Source organism: Rhincodon typus, chromosome 14 (genome assembly GCF_021869965.1).
Source record: "Rhincodon typus isolate 14 chromosome 14, sRhiTyp1.1, whole genome shotgun sequence".
Lineage (NCBI taxonomy): Eukaryota > Metazoa > Chordata > Chondrichthyes > Orectolobiformes > Rhincodontidae > Rhincodon > Rhincodon typus.
This window is the reverse complement of record NC_063345.1, coordinates 11123288-11144847: the sequence shown is the minus strand read 5'-3', so window position 1 is coordinate 11144847 and position 21560 is coordinate 11123288. Positions and strand designations below refer to the sequence as shown.

Sequence of the window (21560 nt, the reverse complement as noted above, 5' to 3'; positions counted from 1 at the left end):
ACCAGGGATATTAGTCATGTCTCTACCTTCATGCATTACAGTACAATTAAAAAGACCAAACTGCAGATAAATAAATGATGGATTTGGATGCTCTAGAGATTAAAAACCACAAATTGCTCTCCACCTTCCCAAGGAATATCACTGCTTCAATCCAACGATGGTTTTAACTTTTGAAAAAAAAATCCTCATTTTCTTTACAATCACTTTATTTTGGAGTTCACCCTTCACCATGAGAAAATATTGTTTGAGAAAACTTCCCTTAAATCAGGCAGAGGAATAATTCGTACTTGAGAAAATTTGAATAGTAAAAGTGAAAAAAAAAGTCAGTTGGAAATTTGAAAAACACTCAAGGGAAATATCATTTTGCTGTTAAATAACATATTTCAGCAGACATGTTCACAACACACAAACAGGCACCTGTCATCAGGCATCACAGTCAGACTGTGCACCTTATTTATCCCTGATTTAAATAAAAATGTACAGCACATACATTACAGTGTTTTTGATGCATCCATCAAAATCATTGTACTGGAATATTTTGTGAAAATGTCACTTATTTCAGCTGCGCTATAATTGAAATGGACTGATTTTCAACCCGAGGCATTTTCAGGAGCTATGCACAGAGTTAGAGAGCAGGGGGCGATCCAAACACACTCTCTTTGAATGGCCTGCCATAATGTTGAAATGTTAGCTGGCTTTAAATCGAAAACAACAAGGGCACATGCTTGTTTGAAACATGTAAGATCCTGAGGGATCTTGACAGGGTGTATGTGGAGAAGATGTTTCGTCTTATGGAGGAATCTAGAAGTAGGAGTCACAGTTTAAAAATCAGGGTTCGCCCTTTTAAGTCAGAGACAAGGCAAAACCTTTCCTCTGAGGGTCATGGGTCTATCAAACTCTCTTCCTGACAAGTGAAGCATGGTAATTGTAGCAAGGTCAGCCAGGTGCACCTCATAGAATGTGAGTTCCCTGATGTTAACTTGGTCCAATCAGGGACCCCTGGCTGACAGATATAAACAGGAATGTCAGAGGTTCTGTTCAATTTGAGACCTGGCTCTGAGGGAGCTGGATCAGTGTCAATAAAGTGTGCCTTGGTGACAGGATACCAGCCTCTGTGGAATTATTTCATGGAGGATGCAAAGCCCTAGAATAATTTTAAGGTAGAAGGTGGATAGATTCTTATTACACAAGGTTATCAGCAGAAGGCAGGAATATGGATTGGGGTGAGACAATCAGATCAGCCATGACCTAATCAAATGGCTGAACATGCTCAATGGACTGAATGGCCTGTTCCTGCATATTGTTCATATGTACATGTCATTTGAACACCATCTTTAATTTAATTAACCATTCCAAGGCACTTCACTGGAGCATAGTCTGCCTCAAAGTTGCTACCCAAGTTGATAGGGTTATAAAGAAAGCGAATGGTTTGTTGGCTTTCATTGCCAGGGGAATTGAGTTTAAGAGCCGTGAGGTTATGCTGCAGCTCTATAAAACTCTGGTTAGACCACACTTGGAATATTGTGTTCAGTTCTCATTATAGGAAGGATGTGGAAGCTTTCATGAGCGTGCAGAGGAGATTTACCAGGATGCTGCCTGGACTGGAAGGCAGGTCTTAAGAGGAAAGGTTGAGGGAGCGAGGGCTTTTTTCATTGGAGCAAAGAAGAATGAGAGATGACTTGATAGAGGTTTGCAAGATGATGAGGGGCATAGATAGAGTGGATAGTCAGAGACTTTTTCCCAGGGTTGAAATGACTATTATGAGGGGGCATAATTTTAAGGTGATTGGAGGAGATGTCAGAGGTAGGTTCTTCACACAGAGGGTGGTGGGTGTGTGGAATTCGCTGCCGGCAGTGGTAGTGGAGTCAGATACTTTAGAGATTTTTAAGTGACTCTTGGATAGGCACATGGATACTGTATAATGTAGAGTATGCAGGGTAGATTGAGCTTAGAGTAGGATAATAGGTCGGCACAACATCATGGGCCGAAGGTCCTGTACTGTCCCTATACTGTTCTATGTTCTAAATAGGAACAGAAGTAGGCCTTTTGACCCCTTGAACCTTCTCTGCCATTCAATAGGATTATGGCTGATCCGACATTCCTCACGTCCACTTTCCTGCCCTTTCCCTGTAACCTTTGATTCCCCCTACTCATAAAGGATCTATCTATCCACCTTAAGTATACCCAAGGACTCTGCCCCACAGCTCTCTGTGGCAAGGAGTTCCAAAGACTCTCAACCCACCGAGAGAAGAAATTCCTCCCCATCTCAGTCTTAAATTGGTGCCCCTTTATTCTGACACTATATCTCCTGGTGCGAGATACGTTTTTTTTTCGAACATAGAACAGTACAACACAATACACGCCCTTTGGCCCACGATTTTGTGGCGACTTATTATACTACTAAGATCAATGTACCCTGAATACCCTACATTTTACTATCCTCCATGTGCCTATCCAAGAGTCGCTTAAAAGTCTCCAAAGTATCTGATTCCACTACCACTGCTGGCAGCGCATTCCACACACCCACCACTCTCTGTGAAACAACTTGAGAGAATGCTGGAGAAGCTCAGCAGGTCTGGCAGCATCTGTGCAGAGAGAGAGAGAGACAGAGTTAATGAGTCCAGTATGACTCTCCTTCAGAACTGATAAGAATTTTAAAATTGAGGAAATCCTTAACTAGGTGGTAATATAGGTCAGTGCACATAAATGAGCCAAACAGTGACCAGTTACTGGGACTTGGTAGATTTAGGATACTGCTGGATTTCCGATAAGCTCCAGTTGGCCAGAGAATTGAAAGCTCATTTTTGGGATATTGACGAACAAGGAGTTAATAAATCCTCGTTATTCTTTTAGTTTGAAATTCAGTCAACACACACACATCCACAATTCATGCAGGACCAGTAGGTTACTTCAATGCACAACAGTTTGCTGATAGTTACCTTTTCTCTGGAGAAGAATGCTGGTCTGTGTGCGTCCAATCCGATTCTCGACAATGCAGGTATAATTCCCCAGGTCCGTCTCTTTTACCCAATCGAATAGCAGCGATAATTCCACTTCCTTCTCCCCGAGGTGTTCATTTATAATTCTGTATGGGGGAAGGGAGAGAGAGAAAAGTAAACCTTGAGATTTACTCATCTGCTCGTGATGTGTATTAGCAACTGCTGCGATTCTCAGATGGTGGTCAAAGTGCTCAGAGTCCATGATGTGGCTGCAGATTGGAGACCGAAGGAGATGGAGCTATTCAGATGGAAGCAGACATTCACAATTATTTCACAAAGTAAATCTAATAGACCAGGTTCAAGGCTTTGGCAAAGTGGACAGAGAGTATTATATTGAGTTAACTGAGCCCAGAACAAAAGGCAGGATCTTGTGCTCCCATAGAACATAGAACATAGAACATTACAGCGCAGTACAGGCCCTTCGGCCCTCAATGTTGCGCCGACCTGTGAAACCAATGTGAAGCCCATCTAACCTACACTATTCCATCATCATCCATATGTTTATCCAATGAGCATTTAAATGCCCTTAAAGTTGGCGAGTCTACTACTTTTGCAGACAGGGCATTCCACGCCCTTACTACTCTCTGAGTAAAGAACTTACCTCTGACATCTGTCCTATATCTATCACCCCTCAATTTAAAGCTATGTCCCCTAGGTCACAGTCTTGGAAATGAGAAAGTAACTTAATTATGAACAGGAAGCAAGAATAGCCCACTTGGCCCCTCCAGCCTGCTTCGCAATATGTTCATTGGTGATCTGATTTTAACCTCTACTCTGCATTCTTGCACATTCGCAAAAACAATGGGTCATCCCTTTGGTAATCAAGAATTGATCTACCTCTACCTTAAAAACATTTAATGGTTTTGCATTCAGTGCCTTTAGAGCAAGGTGGGAATTAAGCAAGGTCATGACATACCCAAAACCTACACCCCACGTATCTCCATGGAAATTATATACAGGGACGGGGAAACGGTCAACCTTCCTGGCCCCCGTAACTGAAGCCCTTAAGTGGCTACTTAAGGGACACTTTCAGGTGCCAGCACTGGGACAAGGGAACATCAATGTTCCTGTCACCACCCTAAGGTGGGTGGACGACAGGTTACCCTGCATGGGCAGCTTGTCAACTGTGGTGGGCTCTTGGGGAAAGCAATCAGTGCCCACTTGAGGGGCAAGCATGAGGAAGTGGTGAATAGAGTATATGGAGTTCAATGCCCAGAGAAAAGGAAAAGGGGTAGTTGCTAGTCCAGTAGCGTAATCATTACGCTACTGTTCTTTTTAATTCATTCATAGAATGTGGACATTGCCGGCTAGGTCAATATTTATCCTCCATCCCTCATTGCCCAGAGAACAGTCAAGAGTCAACCACATTGTTGTTGGGCTGGAGTCACATGTAGTTAAGGACAGCAGTTACCTTCCCAAAAGGACATTGGTGAACCAATAGGGTTTTCCGCAACAATTGTCTATGGTTTTGTGGTCATCATTAGACTCTTGACTCCAGATTTATTTTCTTTCTTTCCCGCTTGAATTCAAAATTCTCCATCAGCTATGGCAGGATTTGAACCTGGGTCCCCAGGGCATTATCTAGGTCCCTGGGTTAATAGGCCATCAAAATCATACAACAAAGCCATTGCTTCCCCTCCATATGTGTTCCTACATGGCACTATATTTTACCTCAGAACTTCATCACCATCACTTCCACTGAAGACCTGAATTACAATTGCAAATTTAGTGTTCTTCCTTCAGGTAATTCGAATTTTGTGAAAATAAGTTAAATATTTATTTCATTTTATGATAAAAATGTAAACAAATAGGTAGGGTTCTGATGTACGAATGCACTTAATTGAAAAATAACAGAACGTTGGATTGACTCCAGATTCACCAGACATTGAGTTCTTGAGTTTGGTTTTTGTGTCATTTGATAGAAATCAGACAAAATGGCTTTGATTACTTGAATAAAAGGCTTTTCTGAATGAAGACCAGAATGTCAGTCTTTACTGTAACCTATTCCACCATAAATAAACAAGGGGGGAAAGGCTGGGTTAATTGTTGTTGGATTGATGACAACTTCATAAAAAGACATTCCCGAGACACAAACAGTTAATTTGGCCTGGTGTTTCAGAGCATTGTTAGAGCTTTGGATAAACGGCTAAACCCAGGCCTTGTCTGTTTTAATTCTCAGGTTGATGTGAATGCTCAGGTGGGTGGCAGAGTGGTTTGGTGGTTAGCACTGCTACCTCACAGCGCCAGGAACATAAGTCCAGGATATCGGCTAATGCTGAGCGTAAATACGCCCAGATACAGAAGAAAGGTTTGGCGGTCATATTTGGAGTCAGAAAGTTTCACCAATAACTTTACAGTTGCAATTTGTAAAAATAATGGACCACAAAACCCTGCTCGGTCTACTTAAAGGGAACAAGACGGTGTCACCCATAGCTTCAGGCCGAATTCAGCAGTGGGCTCTAATACTAACTGCGTATGATTACATGTTGGAACACCATGTGGGAAGCCGAGTAGCAAATGCGGATGCATTGAGCTACCTCTGGCTGGCAGATACACCACCAGAGGTACCATCATAAGAGGAGTTTCTCATGGTTTTACATTTTCTGGACATATTGTCAGCTGTGACTGGAAGTATCAGACTTTGGATGCAGAAAGATCCAATCCTGGCAAAACCGAAACTACCGGTGGTGATGGGGGAAACCAAAGGACTGTCACAACCAAAACTGAAACTGTTTTTGGATGCAGAGCGACCAGATCACAGTAGATGATGGCACCTCATTATGGGGAGTAAGAGTGATTGTCCTGAGCAAAGGTCACCGCCAGACACTGGCTCATCTCCATCAGGGTCATCCGGGGGTTTCCAAAATGAAGATGTTGGCAAGAAGTTATGTCTGGTGGCCAGGATTGAATGCAGACATAGCTCATTGGTGGGGCAGTGCCCAGAGTCCCAATAAGGACAAAATTTACTGCCATGAGATCCCCCACATTTGTGGGAATGGCCTGGTAAACCCTGGACTTCGTTACATGTCAACTGTGCAGGTCATGGGCTCAATATTCTTAGTCATTGTGGATGCCCACTCAAAGTGGCTGGACATGCATAGAGTTCATTCATCAAACACAGAGACAATGATAGAAAACCTGCGCGTATCCTTTGCAATACACGGACTCCAGAGATGTTGGTCACAGGTAATGGGCCATCGTTTACCAGCAGGGAATTTGTGTATTTCCTAAAGTTAAATGGTATTTGTCATATGAGGACAGCTCCATACCATCCATCATCCAATGGTCTGGCAGAAAGAGCAGTCTAAACTTTGAAGGCAGGCTTAAAGAAATAGCCTACAGCTTCACAAGATACCAAACTGTCCCAGTTCCCATTTGATTATGGGACCACCCCTCACACAACCACAGGGACAGCTCCAGTGGAGTTGCTAATCAGGAGAAGACTCTGTACCAGTTAAATCTGACTTTCCTTGACATGGAGGAGGGTGAAACGGCATCAGGAACACCAAAGGCTGGACACAAGACTCTGCTAAGCGAGAGAGATAGTTTAATTCACGGGACGAGGTTTGGCGTAGGAATCATGGGAATGGCCATGCATGGGTAAGAGGCATGGTTGCCGTGAGATCAGGTCGAGTGATGTGTAAAGTTCTGGTAGGTGCAACAGTCCTGAGTAAGCAGGTGGACCACATGAAATTCACAAAATGTTCATGCCTCCTCGACTCCCTTTCCAACTGCTCTGGAACCCATGGGTATCAGGGGTCAAACTCTCCAGTGGTTAAAGTCATACCTGACACATAGGAGGATGGTCACTGTTGTTGGATATCAGTCATCTCAGCTCCAGGACATCTCTGCAGGAGTTCCTCAGGGTCGTATCCTCAGGCACAAGCATCTTCAGATGCTTCCCTCCATCATAAGATCAGAAGTGGGGATGTTTGCCGATGCCTGTGCAATGTTCAGCACCATTCGCAACTCCTCAGATACTCAAGCGGTCCAAATGTAATGTGATCTGGATAATATCGGGGCTTAGGCTGACAAGTGGCAAGTAACACTTACGCCACACAAATGCCAGGCTATGGCCATCATAAATAAGCAACAATCTAACCACCGCCCTTGACATTCAACGGTGTTACCATCACTGAATCCCCCACTATCAACATCCTGGTGGTTATCATTGACCATGAAGACCCACAGCAATATGGTTGACTCTTAACTGCCCTCTGGGTATTTAGGGATGGGCAATAAATGCTGTCTAGCCAGCGACACCCTTATCCCGTGAATGAATAAGGGGACAAACTCAACTGGACTCACCACATAAACACAGTGGCTACTAGAGCAAGTCGGAAGCTAGGAATACTGTGGCGAGTAACTCACCTCCTGACTCCTCAAAGCCTGTCCATCATCTACAAGAGAAAAATCAGGAGTGCAATGGAATATTCCCCAATTGCCTGGATGCATGCACCTTCAACAACCTTCAAGAAGCTTGACACCGTCCAGGACAAAGCAGCCCACTTGATTTGCATGACATCCACAAGTATCCACTCCCTCCACCACCGACGCTCAATACCAGCGGTGTGTACTACCTGCAAGATGCACTGCTGGAATTCACCAAAGATCCTCAGACAGCACCGTCCAAACCCACAACCACTTCCATCTAGAAGGACAAGGGCAGCAGGCATATGGGAACACCATCACCTCCAAGCACCCCTCCAAGCCACTCACCATCCTGACTTGGAAATATATTGCCGTTCCTTCACTGTCGCTCATTCAAAATCCTGGAATTCCCTCCCTAATGGCATTGTGGGTCAACCCATGACAGGTTCAAGAAGGCAGCTCACCACCACTTTCTCAAGGGCAACTAGGGATGGCAATAAGTGCTGCCCAGCGATGCCCACATCTTACAAATGAATTTTTGAAAAGTAAACTACCCCCAACCCCTTCAATTTTGCAGACTAGTCTATTATGTGGGACCTTATCAAAATGCTTCTGAAAGCAAACATATTAATTTGGACAACGTGGACTATGAGTGATTAATATGTAACTTAATTGTAATGTAATAAACTAGGCAGACAGGTCAATTAACCAAAGCATAGAATAGATGCCTGTTACAATTTACTGGTTGGCAGGGAAACTGTCTTTGGGAGGATTCCAGAACAGATAAATCATGAATTCTTATCTATGAAATGTACCTTGGCAAAAGCTACATTAGAGAGTTGTTTTTCTGAGGTTACACGGCGAGATGGAGAGAGATAAACTTGTAAATACATTTTCTGTGGTAGATTGCCATTGATTCATAAACTTATTTGAGTGAAATCAGCCTATATACCCACTATCAAGAGTGTCTCCCTTACCCCATGCGTATGGCTGTGATCTAACAAAGGATGGAGACTGACAATTCCTCACTTCTGAACGTACCTTTTCAATGCAAATTCTGATGATTCCAGGAATTGCAATGGCATTGAGCTTTCCAGAATGAAGATCAGGAATCTGCTACCACTGTAACTTGACAAGAATTCCGAGTAATTTTGTTCCAATATTGTGTGGCAGTGTTCGCTGTGGCTCAGGTCGGTAGCACACTGCTTTCTTTTTGTGGTACATGTTGATTAAGAATGCTGTATAAATGAGGTCAATCCTCTATGTCCAACTTTCAACAATCTAGGCCAGGCAGCATCAGAGGAGCAGGAAAGCTGACGTTTCGGGTCAGGACCCTTCTTCAGAAAGGTCATTTCTGAAGAAGGGTCCCGACCCGTAACATCAGCTTTCCTGCTCCTCTGAAGCTGCCTGGCCTGCTGTGTTCCTCCAGCTCCACACTGTGTTATCTCAGACTCCAGCATCGGCAGTTCTTACTATCTCTCAACAAACTAGTTCTTCCAAAGAAGAGATATACCAAACTCGAAGGTTAATTCTCCTAAACCTGCTGAGTTTCACCAGCATTATGCTGGAATACTCCCCATTTGCCGAGATGGGTGCAGCTCCAACAACACTCAAGAAGCTCGACAATATCCAGGAGAAAGCAGCCTGTTTGATAGCCACCATATCCACAAACATCCACTCCCTCCACCATAGACACACAGGTACAGTATATACCGTCAAAAAGATGTACTGCAGAAATTCACCAACACTTTTTATGCAGCATCTTCCAAACCCACAACCACTTCCATTCAGAAGGACAAGGGCTGCAGATTCACAGAAATATCACCACCTGCAATTCCCTTCCAAGCCACTTGGAAATATATCATCATTCCCATGGTGTCACTGGATCAAAATCCTGGAACTCACTCCTTAATGGAGGGGTGAATTGCTAATCTGTTTACATTAAAGGAACTGCAATGGTTTGAGAAGGCAGCTCGTGACCACCATCTTCTCAAGGGCATCTGGGGATAGACTATAAACATTGGCCATCCAGCAACATTCCATGAATGAATCTAAAAAAAATGCATGAGCTCAAGAAATTAGCATTTGATACAGCAAGTGATTAAGAAGGCTAATGGAATGCTAGCTTTTATTATACATGGAAGTGAACATTAAAGCTACCATTTCAAATGGCACCACCAGATGCATATTCCCCTTCTCTCCCTTATCAACATTCCACAGGGATCATTTTCTCTGGAACACGCTGGTCCATTTTCTACTCCCGATGCCTCTCCACATCCTCACGGCACCTTCCCATGCAATCGCAGAATGTAACACCTGCCCATTTACTTCCTCTCCATCCTCAACATCCAAGGCCCCAGCCACATCTTCCAGGTGAAGCATTGATTTATCTGCACTTCACTCAATCTAGTGTACTGTATTCACTGCTCACAATGCAGTCTCCTCTACACTAGGGAGACAAAACACATTGGAACATCTATGTTTTGTCTATAAAATAACCCTGAGTTCCCCATTGCCACACCAACACACCACTGGGTTCCCTGGCCAAGATTTGTGTCTCAGGCTTGCTGCAGTGCTCCAGTGAGGCTCAGTGCAAGTTAGAGTAACAACACCTCATCTTCCGCATCGGGTCCCTGCAGCCTTCAGGACTCAATGTCGAGTTTAATGACTTTAGAGCATGAACACCTCCTTCCATGTCTATTTCTCACCCCCACACCCCAGGTTGTGTCATAACATGGGTTATTTTCAGCACAGCCAACCCATTTTCAAAGTCCCCATTATCACCCATCTAACTTTTCTTCTTCCCCGGCCTATCATCAACAATCCCTTTGTCTGCCTAGCTTTTCTCCTGTCATCTATCTCTTCTTCTCTGGGCTTCCCCTCCACTTATTCACTCACTCCTTCACCACCACCATTCCCCCACCCTCCCATCGCCTGTCATCAGCATAAATACCACCCTTTTCTCGATGCGATCAGTGCTGAAGAAGGGTCACTGGACTCGAAACATTTACTCTGTTTTTTTCTCTCCACAGATGCTGCCAAGTCTGCTCAGTTTTTCCAGCAATTTCTGCTTCTGTTTCAGATTTCCTCAGTTCTTTGTCTTATTCTTGAATATCATTGTGTAGTTTTGATCTTATTTAAGGATATAAAAGGGTTGGAAGTAGTTCAGAAGAGGTTTATTAGATTGATGATTACAAGGTGTAGAGCTGGATGAACACAGCAGGCCAAGCAGCATCAGAGGAGCAGGAAAGCTGACGTTTCGGGTCTGGACCCTTCTTCAGAAATGGGGGAGGGGAAGGGGATTCTGAAATAAATAGAGAGAGAGGGGGAGGCCAATGGAAGATGGATAAAGGAGCAGATAGGTGAAGAGGAGACGGACAGGTCAAGGAGGCGGGGATGGAGCCAGTTCTCCTTGCGACTAAAGAGGATACAAAGATTTCATACAAGGCCCCAGCAATTTCCTCCCTCCACTCCATGTGCATTCTGGCATAGTTCCCAGCAGGTCTTGGGGACTTGTTTACATTGATGCTTTTCAAAATACCCAACACCTCCTGCATTTTTATATCAACATGCCCTAGAATATCAAAATACCCCTCTGTAGACTCATCATCCACCGTGCCCTTTTCCTTTGTGAATATCGATGAAAAGTATTTGTTAAGGACCTCACCCATCTCAACCAGCTCCACACATAAATTCCCACTTTTGTCCTTGAGTGGGCCTACTGTTTCTCTAGATACCCTCTTGCTCCTTACATATGTACAAATCATCTTGGGATTTTTCTTAATCCTATTTGCCAAGGACATTTCATGGCCCTTTTTAACCCTCCTAATTCTTTGTTTAAATTCTTTCCTGCTATTTTACATTCCAATTGTGCTCAGTCTGTCTTCAGTTTCCTAAACCTTATGTATGCCTTTTTTTATCTTTTTCATGACACTCTCAATTTCTCTTGTCATCAAAGGTTGCCATCCTTATCCTTCATTTTCACAGGAACATGCTGGTCCTCAATTCTAATTAGCTGACCTTTAAAAGATTCCCACATGCCAGGCGCGGATTTATTATCAAATGGCTGCCCCGAATCTGTTTGAACTTTCAGCTTTATTTCTTTATTTTCTACTTAAAACTAAGAAGGTCTGTGATGTGTAACTTTTAACCTTATTTTGTATGTTTTATACTATGCTGTAATTACTGCAATGTTTAACTTGTAACTTTGTTCTTTCTTTCTACCTTGTTCTTAAGATTCTGTACCTTGGTATTTGTGCTTAAGCTGGCACCTTGTGTCCACTTTTCACTGAACTCCTGTACTTTTGTCCTTGAGCACACGTGACAATTAAACCAAAATCAAAATCAACCTACATACCCCAGTTCCTGCCGACCATTGTGGTAGTTAGCCTTCCCCCAATTTAATACTTTCACTTGAGGTCTACTCTTGTCCTTATCCATAAGTATCTTAAAACTTGGGGCAGCAGGGTGGCATGGTGGCTCAGTGGTTAGCACTGCTGCCTCACAGCACCAGAGACCAATTCCACCCTTGGGCAAATGTCTGTGTGGAGTTTGCACATTCTCCCTGTGTCTGTGTAAGTTTCCTCTGGGTGCTCTGGTTTCCTCCCACAGTCCAAAGATGTGCAGGTTAGGTGGATTGGCCATGTTAAATTGCCCATAGCATTCAGGGATATGTAGCTTAGGTGGGTTATAGGGGGATGGGTCTGGGTGGGATGCTCCAAGGGTCAGTGTGGACTTGTTGGGCCGAAGGGCCTATTGCCACACTGTAGGGATTCTATGATTCTAAACTTACAGAATTATGGTCACTGTTCTTGAAATGCTCCCCCACAGAAAATTTAATTTAATCACCTGGCTGGGATCATTCCCCAGTACCAGATCTAGTATGGCTCCTTCCTTAGTTGGACTATTTACATATTGTTTCAAGAAACCTCCTAGAGACCGGCAACAAGAAACTCCCTCCCCAATCCAAGTCCTTGGCACTAAGGGAGTCCCAGTCAATTAAGGGGAAAATACAACAATCCCTAGGTCTCTCTGTTCTACAACACTACAACAACAATCTTCTTTTTTTCACATCTTTCCATAGTATGTCCACATTTCTGTTCCTCTATCTCCTGCTGACTGTTGGAAGGCTCTAGTACAGCCCCATCAATGTTACTGGACCTTGCTGATTCTTGAAGTCTACGCATATGGCCTTGCTGAATGAGCTCTCCAAGGTGTTCTCCCTTGGTACAGCTGTGATATACTCCCTAATCAGTAACACAACTCCCCCACCTTTTTTACATCCCTCTCCATCTCGCCTGAAACATCTAAATCCCAGAATGGTTCTTGCCCCTCTCTCAGCCAAGGAGAGATACTAAATAAATATTTTGCATAAGTTTGGACTGTGGAGAAAGAAATGGAGGCTAGAGAACTCGGGAAAACAGTTCACGTTACAGAAGAGGAAGTGTTGGAAGTATTAGAAAACATAAAGGTGGATAAATCTCCAAGACCTGATCGAGTGTATCCCAAGGCTTTGCGGGAAGTTAGGGAAGAAATTGCGGGGCCCCAGCAGAAATATTTGTATCTTCTATAATCATGGGTGAGGAGCCAGAGGACTGGAGGGTGGCTACCGTTGTGCCTATACTTAAGAAAGGCTGTAAAGAGAAGCCTGGGAACTATAGACCTGTGAGCCTGACACTGGTGATGGGTAAGTTGTTGGATGTGATTCTGAAAGATAGAATTTGGGGAGTCAAGGACTGATTAGGGACAGTCAGCATGGCTTTGTGCGAGGGAAATCGTGTCTCACAAACTTGAGTTTTTTGAGGAAGTAATCAAAAAGATTGATGAGGGCAGAGTGGTAAATGTTGTTTGCATGGTTTTTAATGAAGTCTTTGATAAGGTTTTGCATGTCAAGTTAAATTAGTAAAGTTAGATCACATGGGATTCAGGGAGAGCTTGCCAAATGCTTACAAAGTGGCTTGATGGCACAAGACAGAGGGTAGTGGTAGAGGGTTGATTTTCAGACCGAAGGCCTGTGACCAGCGGTGTTCCATAGGAACCAGTATTGGGTCCACTTTTGTTTGTCATTTATATGAACGATTTGGATGAGAAATTTGCAAATGACTACAAAATTGGTGGTATAATGGACAGTGAAGAGCGCTATCTTAGATCTTGATCAATTGCATCAATGGACTGAGGTGTGGCAGATGGAGTTTAATTTGGATAAATGTGAGGTATTGCATTTTGGTAAAACAAACAAGGGCAGGACTTCTACAATTAATGTTGGGGCCCTGGGTAGTGTTGTAGAACAGAGAGACCTAGGGTTTCAGGTACAAGATGTTTGCAATTTGTGTCACAGGTAGATACGATGGTTCAGAAGGCATTTAGCACACTTGCCTTCATTGCTCAGGCCTTTGAGTGTAGGAGATGGGATGTAATGTTGAGGTTGTTCAGGATGTTGGTGATGCCTCTATTGGTGTACTGTGTGTAGTTCTGGTCGCCCTGCTGTAGGAGGGATGTTATTAAAGTGAAGAGGGTTCAGAAAACATTTACCAGGATGTTGCTGGGAATGGATGGCTTGAGTTATAAAAGTAGCCTGGATAGGCTGGGACTTTATTCACTGGAGCATAGCTGGTTGAGGGATAACCTTATAGAGGTTTATAAAATCATGAGGGGCGTAGATAAGGTGAATAGGAAAGGTTTTTTCACTAAGCTCGGGGAATTCAAAACTAAAGGGTGTATTTTTAAAGTGAGAGGAGAAAGATTTAAAAAGGACATGAGGGGTAACTTTTTTACAAGGAGAGTTCGTGCGTGGAATGAACTGCCAAAGGAAGTGGTGGATGCTGGTAGTTATAATGTTTAAAAGACATAAGTAGATGGGTAGGAAAGGTTTGGTGGGATGTGGGCCAAACACAGGCAAGTGGGATTAGTTTAGTTTGGGAGCATGGTCGGCATGGATTGGTTGGACCAAAGGGTCTGTTTCTGTGCTGTATGACTCTATGGTTCCATAACCAAGTTCCTGTAATAGCTACAACATCATAGTTATATGTGCACATCCGAGCTCTAAGTTCATCCGCCTTCAGCTGTCACGCTGCTCGCATTGAAAGAGGTACACCTCAGACCTTCCAGTCCTGCCATGTTCAGTAACCTTCCCCTGTCTGATCTTCCTCTTAGTCTTACTGGCCTTAGTCTCAGATTTCCCCTCAGTCATTTCAGTGACCTACAGCTCTGGTTCTGCCCCCTACGACACTAGTTTAAACCATCCTGCATACTACTGCGAGAGTGCCTTTTGAGTGAGAACTTAAACAGATGCCCATCTTCCTTCTCGGGAGGTTGTAAAAGATTCCATGACCTGACTTTATCTTCAACATGTTTGATAAAATTGACGTGCCAGAAAAGTTAAAGCCTGTGAAATGAAAAGGCCAGTGCAGCAACAATGTGCAGTTGGCTCAGTGCCAGTAAACAGAATATAGTGGTGAATGGTTGCTTATCAGACCAGACAAATGTAGGGTTCAACAGAGTGTCAGTGTTAGGACCCTCTGCTTTTCTTGACTTAGACTATTGACTCATACTTGGGTGTATGGGTGGCACAGTTTCAAAATTTACAGAGCATCCAACATGGTGAGTGCTGTGAATTGTGGAAGAGAATCGTGATAGAGTTCAAGAGTTCATAGATAGACTGGAGAAATGGACAGATACATTGCCAATGAGATTTATTGCAGAGAAGTACAAATAGATACATTCCTGTGAGATCAACAAGGAAATGCAATATAAAGGGTGCAGTTCAAAAGTGGTGGGTGGGGGGGTGCATAAACAGAATTATTGAATGTGACTGGACAAATTGAGACAGTGGTTAGAAAGGGATACGGGATCCTTGGTTTTATATATAGAGATGTAGAATGCAAAAGCAAGGAAGTTATGATGAAACTTTATAAAATGGCTGTGTTTGTGGGAAATGCCACCGTGAGTTGCAACAACATGAGCAGAAATGGAGCGCTGCTATGTGATATTATTGCCAAGCGACTTCGCGGCAGCTGCCTGGCACAGGCCGGAAGCTGGCTGTGGAGCATTCCCAGCAGTGTAAGAGTTCCTGTCTGAGACTCTTAAACAAAAAACATTGTCTTGAACTACCTCAGCCTGCCGTTTCACTGCCTACCCATCGAAGCACTATGATTGGCACAGGCACTATCTAGTTTACATGAGTGATTCCCTCCCAGGCATTTAAAATGGAGCAAAGGTTACGAGTGAATGGCAGATGAAAGTTTTCCCTTGTTGCGTTTAGCACCAGGGTTCCAAGAAATTTGCATAACGTATCCTATTTTGCCTGCCAACAGTCACTCACAACTGGTATAAAATGTTTAAAAGAAAAGAGAAAGTGATTTAATGCAAGGCTTGTCTCTGTGTGGAGGTGTAGATTGGACTGACTGGTAAGGAACCTGTGAAGCAACCCTCTGTAAATGGTTAAGTCATCACAACTCTCTAACGTTGTGGCGTGATCTGCTCTTGTACAGGAGCGCACTGATACGACTATCTCTGGGAACCCATACCACTGGGCCATTAACACATGTATGACTAACCATGTGCAGGCAGCTGTTACAACAATCGATCAGAACCTTGAATTATTCACCTTTAGTTCCAAGATGTGTTTTTTTTTTCAGAAAGAGAACAAATACAGACCACAAAAGACTATGGTTACAAATTCTTTGACAAAGTCCTGCATGGGAAACATGGAATGTTGTACCCGTAGGGTGTCAAGGAAAACTCAAACACAAAGGGAGAAACTTAAAAGGAAGAGTAAATGGGGTGGCTATCTGCCACAACCTCAGGAGAAAGTACTCTCTTGCAGTTTTTCTTGTTGCATGTCCATTCCAGAATAAACCAATAAAGGAGATGAAAACTGACTGCAACCCTGGTCTGGGCATGTAAATATAAGAAGGTGTGCAGTGGAAGACATTGTGCTATTGAACTGAGGTACCCATGCCTGTATTTGAGCACCAGTGTCCTGTGAGGGTCATGAATTATCCACTATTCACCACTGTGTTGCAGGCTAAAGGCCTCACTCAACTCTGAGTGCTAAAAGTGAACTAGTCAGCAGGCTAGTCAGAAGGAATCATGGCTACAGAAGAACTCTCTTGACCTGATTGCTAAAAAGAAAGAAGAGAAAAGGATTGAATTGCCCTTCGCCAAAATTCCCAAAATCGACTTTTTACTGTTCAATCTTCCACGATCTATGAAGATATTGCTAGGGTTGGAGGATTTGAGCTATAGGGAGAGGTTGAATAGGCTGGGGCTATTTTCCCTGGGAGCATCGAAGGCTGAGGGGTGGCCTATTAGAAGATTTTAAAAGCATGAGGGGCATGGAGAGGGTAAATAGGCAAGGCCTTTTACCTGGGGTAGGGGAGTTCGAGACTAGAGGGCATAGGTTTAAGGTGAGAGCGGAAAGATAGGAAAGGGACCTAAGGAGCAACTTTTTCACACCGAGGGTGGTGCATGTATGGAATGAGTTGTCAGAGGAAGTGGTGGAGATGGTACGATTACAACATTTAAAAGGCATCTGGATGGGAATGTGAACAGGAAGGGTTTAGAGGGATATGGGCTAAATGCTGGCAAATGGGACTAGGTTTATATAGGATATCTGGTTGGCATGGATGAGTTGGACCAAAGGATCTGTTTCTGTGCTGCATATCTCTATGACTTTATGATACTAATTTCACAAGTGACTCAGAGAGACTTATCCATATATCTTTTAATGTTTGTCATTTTTTCAGACTCACTTCTTATTACTAATTTGTGTGTACGTGTGCTACATTCATCATTCCTTTCAGATTTAATAACTAATAAACTCTCTGTTTTACACCCTGAAAAGCCTGGTAAAATTGATTACTTTCAAAACATAAATTGATCTGATCTGGGAGAAAGGCATCTACAATTTACTAACATTGTTGCAGCCAACAGAGAAAGTGGGTAATAAAGAAGGGGTTTCAGTTCATCCCTCCTCACCAGTGAGCTGTGGAATTTGGGGATAACAACTTGGGAAACTCACCTGGAGGGGTCTGGCTGTAACACATTTTTAATGGCTGTAACACTCAGACCATTACAAAACATTGGTGCATTATCAACTACAGTTACAGAGTGATTCTGGGCATTGCACCCTGGAAGGATTTGAAGACTTATTTCTATATTAGAACAATCTACAAAAGTGCTCCTGGATTAAGAAATTTTGTGGATACTTTGGAGAAGAAGGGGTTGTTCCCTTTAAAGAAGGAAAGATTGAGCAAAAATTTGATGGCAATGTTCAAAATCCTGGCAGATAGTGACAGACTAGGTAGTGATAAAGATGGTTTTTATTGATGGGAAGGTCAAGAGGACATGAATTCAAGAAGATTGGCAACAAGGGCTAAACACTGCATGAGGAAAGTCTTCTTTCTCCAGTGAGTGGTTAGGATCTGGGAATCAGAGTGATCAACTTTCTCAGAAAATGTGAAGAGACCCCCCACCATACAGAGTGGGACATAACACTTGGGGCTAAAGAAAACAAAGGATATAGGGGAGAAACAGGAACAGGCTACTGAGTTGGATGAGCAGCTATGTTATATTGAATGGTGAAGCAGGCTCAAAGGGCTGAATAGCCGACCTGTCTCCTATTTTCTATCAGCTGGCACAGGGTTAGAGTTGGTAGATTTGTGTGAGTGTGATTTTTTGATTTGATTTATTATTGTCACATGTACCTAAGTAAGGTGAAAGGTTTTGCTTTGCATGCAGTACAGGCAGATCACACCATACAAAGTGCATTCGGGTAATAGAGTGAGGAATACAATGTTACAGCTGCTGAGAAGGTGCACAAAGAGCAAGGTCAACATTAAGTTTAAAATTTGAGAGGTCAGTTCAGAAGTTTAATAGCAGCAGGGAAGAAGCTGTTCTTGAGTTAGAGTGGGGGGTGGTGGTGGCGGTGGGGTGTGGTGGTTTAGGAAGTCCGGTGGCTGGTGACAATGTGGGAGAGGATCACTGGGATAACTAGTCCAGGCACAGGATAGTCCCATAAAATCCAGGGCAGTTGCTCATTCTACCGAGAATGTAATGCCTGAATGTGGGGCAGATTCAATTGTAGCTTTCATGAGGGAATAGATAAGCAGCTGATGAAGTAAATGTTCCAGTCTGTGGATAAGGGCAACCTGTAGTTGCTGTCAAATATACAACTGGCTCAATGTCCTCATTCTGTGTTGTACCCGATCAATGGCGCTGACAGCACAGTTCTGATAAAGGATCACTGAATTCGAAATGTTACTCTGAGTCTTCCTCTACAAACGTTTGCAGACCTGCTGAGTTTCACGAGCAATTTCTGATTTTATTTGAGTTATTCCCTACTCTTCTTGGTCAACATCATAAAAACAGTTATCTGGTTACAATCACATTGCTGTTTCTGTGAGCTTGCAGTGCACAAATGAACTGTCAGATTTGCCACGTTACAGCAGAAACTACACTATCAAAGTACCTCATGGACCGTAAAGCACTTTTTATAAAAGTAAGCTGATGGGATGTGTGTGTTACTGACTAGTGCGGTATTTATTACCCACTGGGCAGTTAAGTGTCAACCAACTGGAGTCACATGTCAGCCTGACAAGGTAAAGATAGAGATTTACTTCTCTGAAATGGATTAGTGAACTGAGCAGATTTTACATCAAACATTAAACTAGCTTTTTATTCCCAACTTTTATTTTGAATATATTCCAATTTCACAATCTGCCCAGCCAAGATTTGAACTCATACCTCAAGAATATTAGACTGGATTTCTGCGTTACAAGCCAAAAAGGCATTACCACCACATTGCGAACAGTGGATGTGAAGAGTGCTACATCAATGCAAAGTCTAATCTTTTTCCTCTTTAGCCAGTCCTGGTGATTGCTGGCCCCCAGTGAGATCAGGTCAGAGCACCAGAAATGCAGCATTTTTATCATATACTCTCATATTCTTCACTGGCAAAAGCTGAAAAACATTACCAAAGCTGCGTACTAAATCACATAGATAAAAAAAAACTTCCTTCATAAAAAAAAGTGTGATGTGTGGGGTGCAACCGATGATAAATATTTGGAATATTTCATATGAATTTCAGTAAGTTGAGCATATATTTCCTACACAGTGGGCATGCTTCATTCCCAATGATGGGTGGCCTTGAATTAAATAATTGAAGTTAATCCACATCTCACTATCAGTGGAAATGAGACTGTGACCCTTGCATTGTGTAAGCACATCTAGTGAGCTCTGCATCCTTCAGGGATAGCTGATAACCTTTAACTCACAGCATGCAGTAGTTAATTAAAACTGACATTCCTGTTGACTGCATGTTTGAAATGGTCCATGAATTGGTCACAATTTGAATCAGCTGAGAACTCCTGCAATCACACCTCGAGCAGGATATCTACATCGAATCAGGAGAAGGATGCCATTCAGCCCTTCTAGCCTGCTTCACCATTCAGTTAAGTTATAGTTGACCTCTGTCTCAACTTTATTAACCAGTCTTGGCTCCTTATTTCTTATATGCCCCCTGTTGTAGCTACTCCTGCCCATGAGATCTGCTGTTATGGGATGCTACGTTTATCTGTCTTGCATCACACTTACACGACAACTGTAATCCATCTGCAACTATTCTCTGACATGACATACAACTGTACCTAGGCTGAATCCTTTTCCTGTTGCCTTCCAGAAGAGACATAATCATAGAATCCCTACAGTGTGGAAGCAGACCATTCAGCCTGTTGAGTCCGCACCGATCCTCCAAATAGCATCCCACCCTAACCTCCTAACCTATCCCCATAACCCCGCATTTCCCATGGCTAATTCACCTCGCCTACATATCCCTGGACACTACAGAACAACTTAGCCTGGCCAATCCACCTGACCTGCACATCTTTGGACTGTGAGAGGTAACCGGATCACCCAGAGGAAAACCACACAGACACGGGGAGAATATGCAAACTCCACACAAACAGTGATCCGAGACTGGAATCAAACCTGGGTCCCATGGTGTTTTGAGGCAGCAGTGCTAACCACTGAACCACTGTCCCATCTTACATGGTCCAGTTCCAGTTACAAGACTTGGTTTCTTAACTTTTGGTTGCTTTCTATGACAAAATAGGTTCTCCATAGCCACCGTCTTGAGTCTTTTTAACATTGTAAATGCTTCATTCTGATCAACTTCTGATCATTTATACTTAAGGGAAACAGCTGTCCTCATCACTTGAGACTTTAAGTTCCAGTAACATTCCAATGTGGCTTTGCTATTTGAAAGCAAATGCAGTCTCCTGGTTCAGCTTAGACACACACTGACACAAAGAGGTGAGTTAGAAATGTTGGCTTTTCTTTCAGTCACATTTTAGCAGTGAGCCTCAATGAACTCCACAGACAAAACAGAACAACAAATTACAGCTCTGGTAAAGGCTTGAAAAAGCCATGCAGTGCAGGGTCTATTTGATGTTTCGAATTAATAAAAAAATTAGAAGTTTGACAGAAAAAGGACATCATTCAGAAGTGTCACTATATACCCAAAATGCCAGAGCTCCAGTCTCTTGACAGACGGATATGCAGTAAGTATATTTTGTGTGACTTGACAAATTGAAGGAATAATTTAGCATGTCATGCAGAGAGTGCGCTGGTGAAAGATCTCAACAGGGAGCTGTCAAGGTGAAATAAGTCACACTTGTGGTATTGTCAACAGCGGTAAATGATGTTTGGCTTATTAAATCTTGATTGGATGTCAAGATTGGTGATATGAAGAGTCTGCAGAGTTAATTCCCCTGCTTTTGTCGCACATTAAGCTGCATGACAAGAGGATAAAGTTGGACACAAGAGTTACCTAGAACAGATCTATCAAACAACACTGCCATACAGACCATAGACAGTCATGGAGAAATTTAACCAGAATGCCAATGGTTGAATTATAGACCAGTGTTGACCTATACCTGTACACCACAGTGGAGTCTGCTCACTAAACTTAAAAGAATTAAAAATAACAACTATCTCAGAACACAGAAGCATTACAGTGCAGAAGGAGGCCATTCCACCCAGATTGGCTGTACTATCTAGTAAATGTTCGGGAACTTCCCCATATCCCCGTATATCATTTCTATCCAAATAACTGTCCAATGCCTCAATTAAACCAGTTTCCAACACATTTCCAGTCAGTGCATTCCATATTCTAACTACTCATTGCATGAA

At 43.0% G+C, this 21560-nt stretch overlaps 1 protein-coding gene across 1 annotated transcript in view; it reads right to left on the bottom strand.

Moving 5' to 3' along the window:
- il1rapl2 (interleukin 1 receptor accessory protein-like 2) overlaps positions 1 to 21560 on the bottom strand; it is a 469746-nt gene that overhangs the window by 33928 nt on the left and 414258 nt on the right. The window contains exon 7 of the mRNA XM_048605265.1: positions 2940 to 3085. Coding sequence (XP_048461222.1) covers positions 2940 to 3085 — 146 coding nt within the window. The remainder of the gene's footprint in view (positions 1 to 2939; positions 3086 to 21560) is intronic.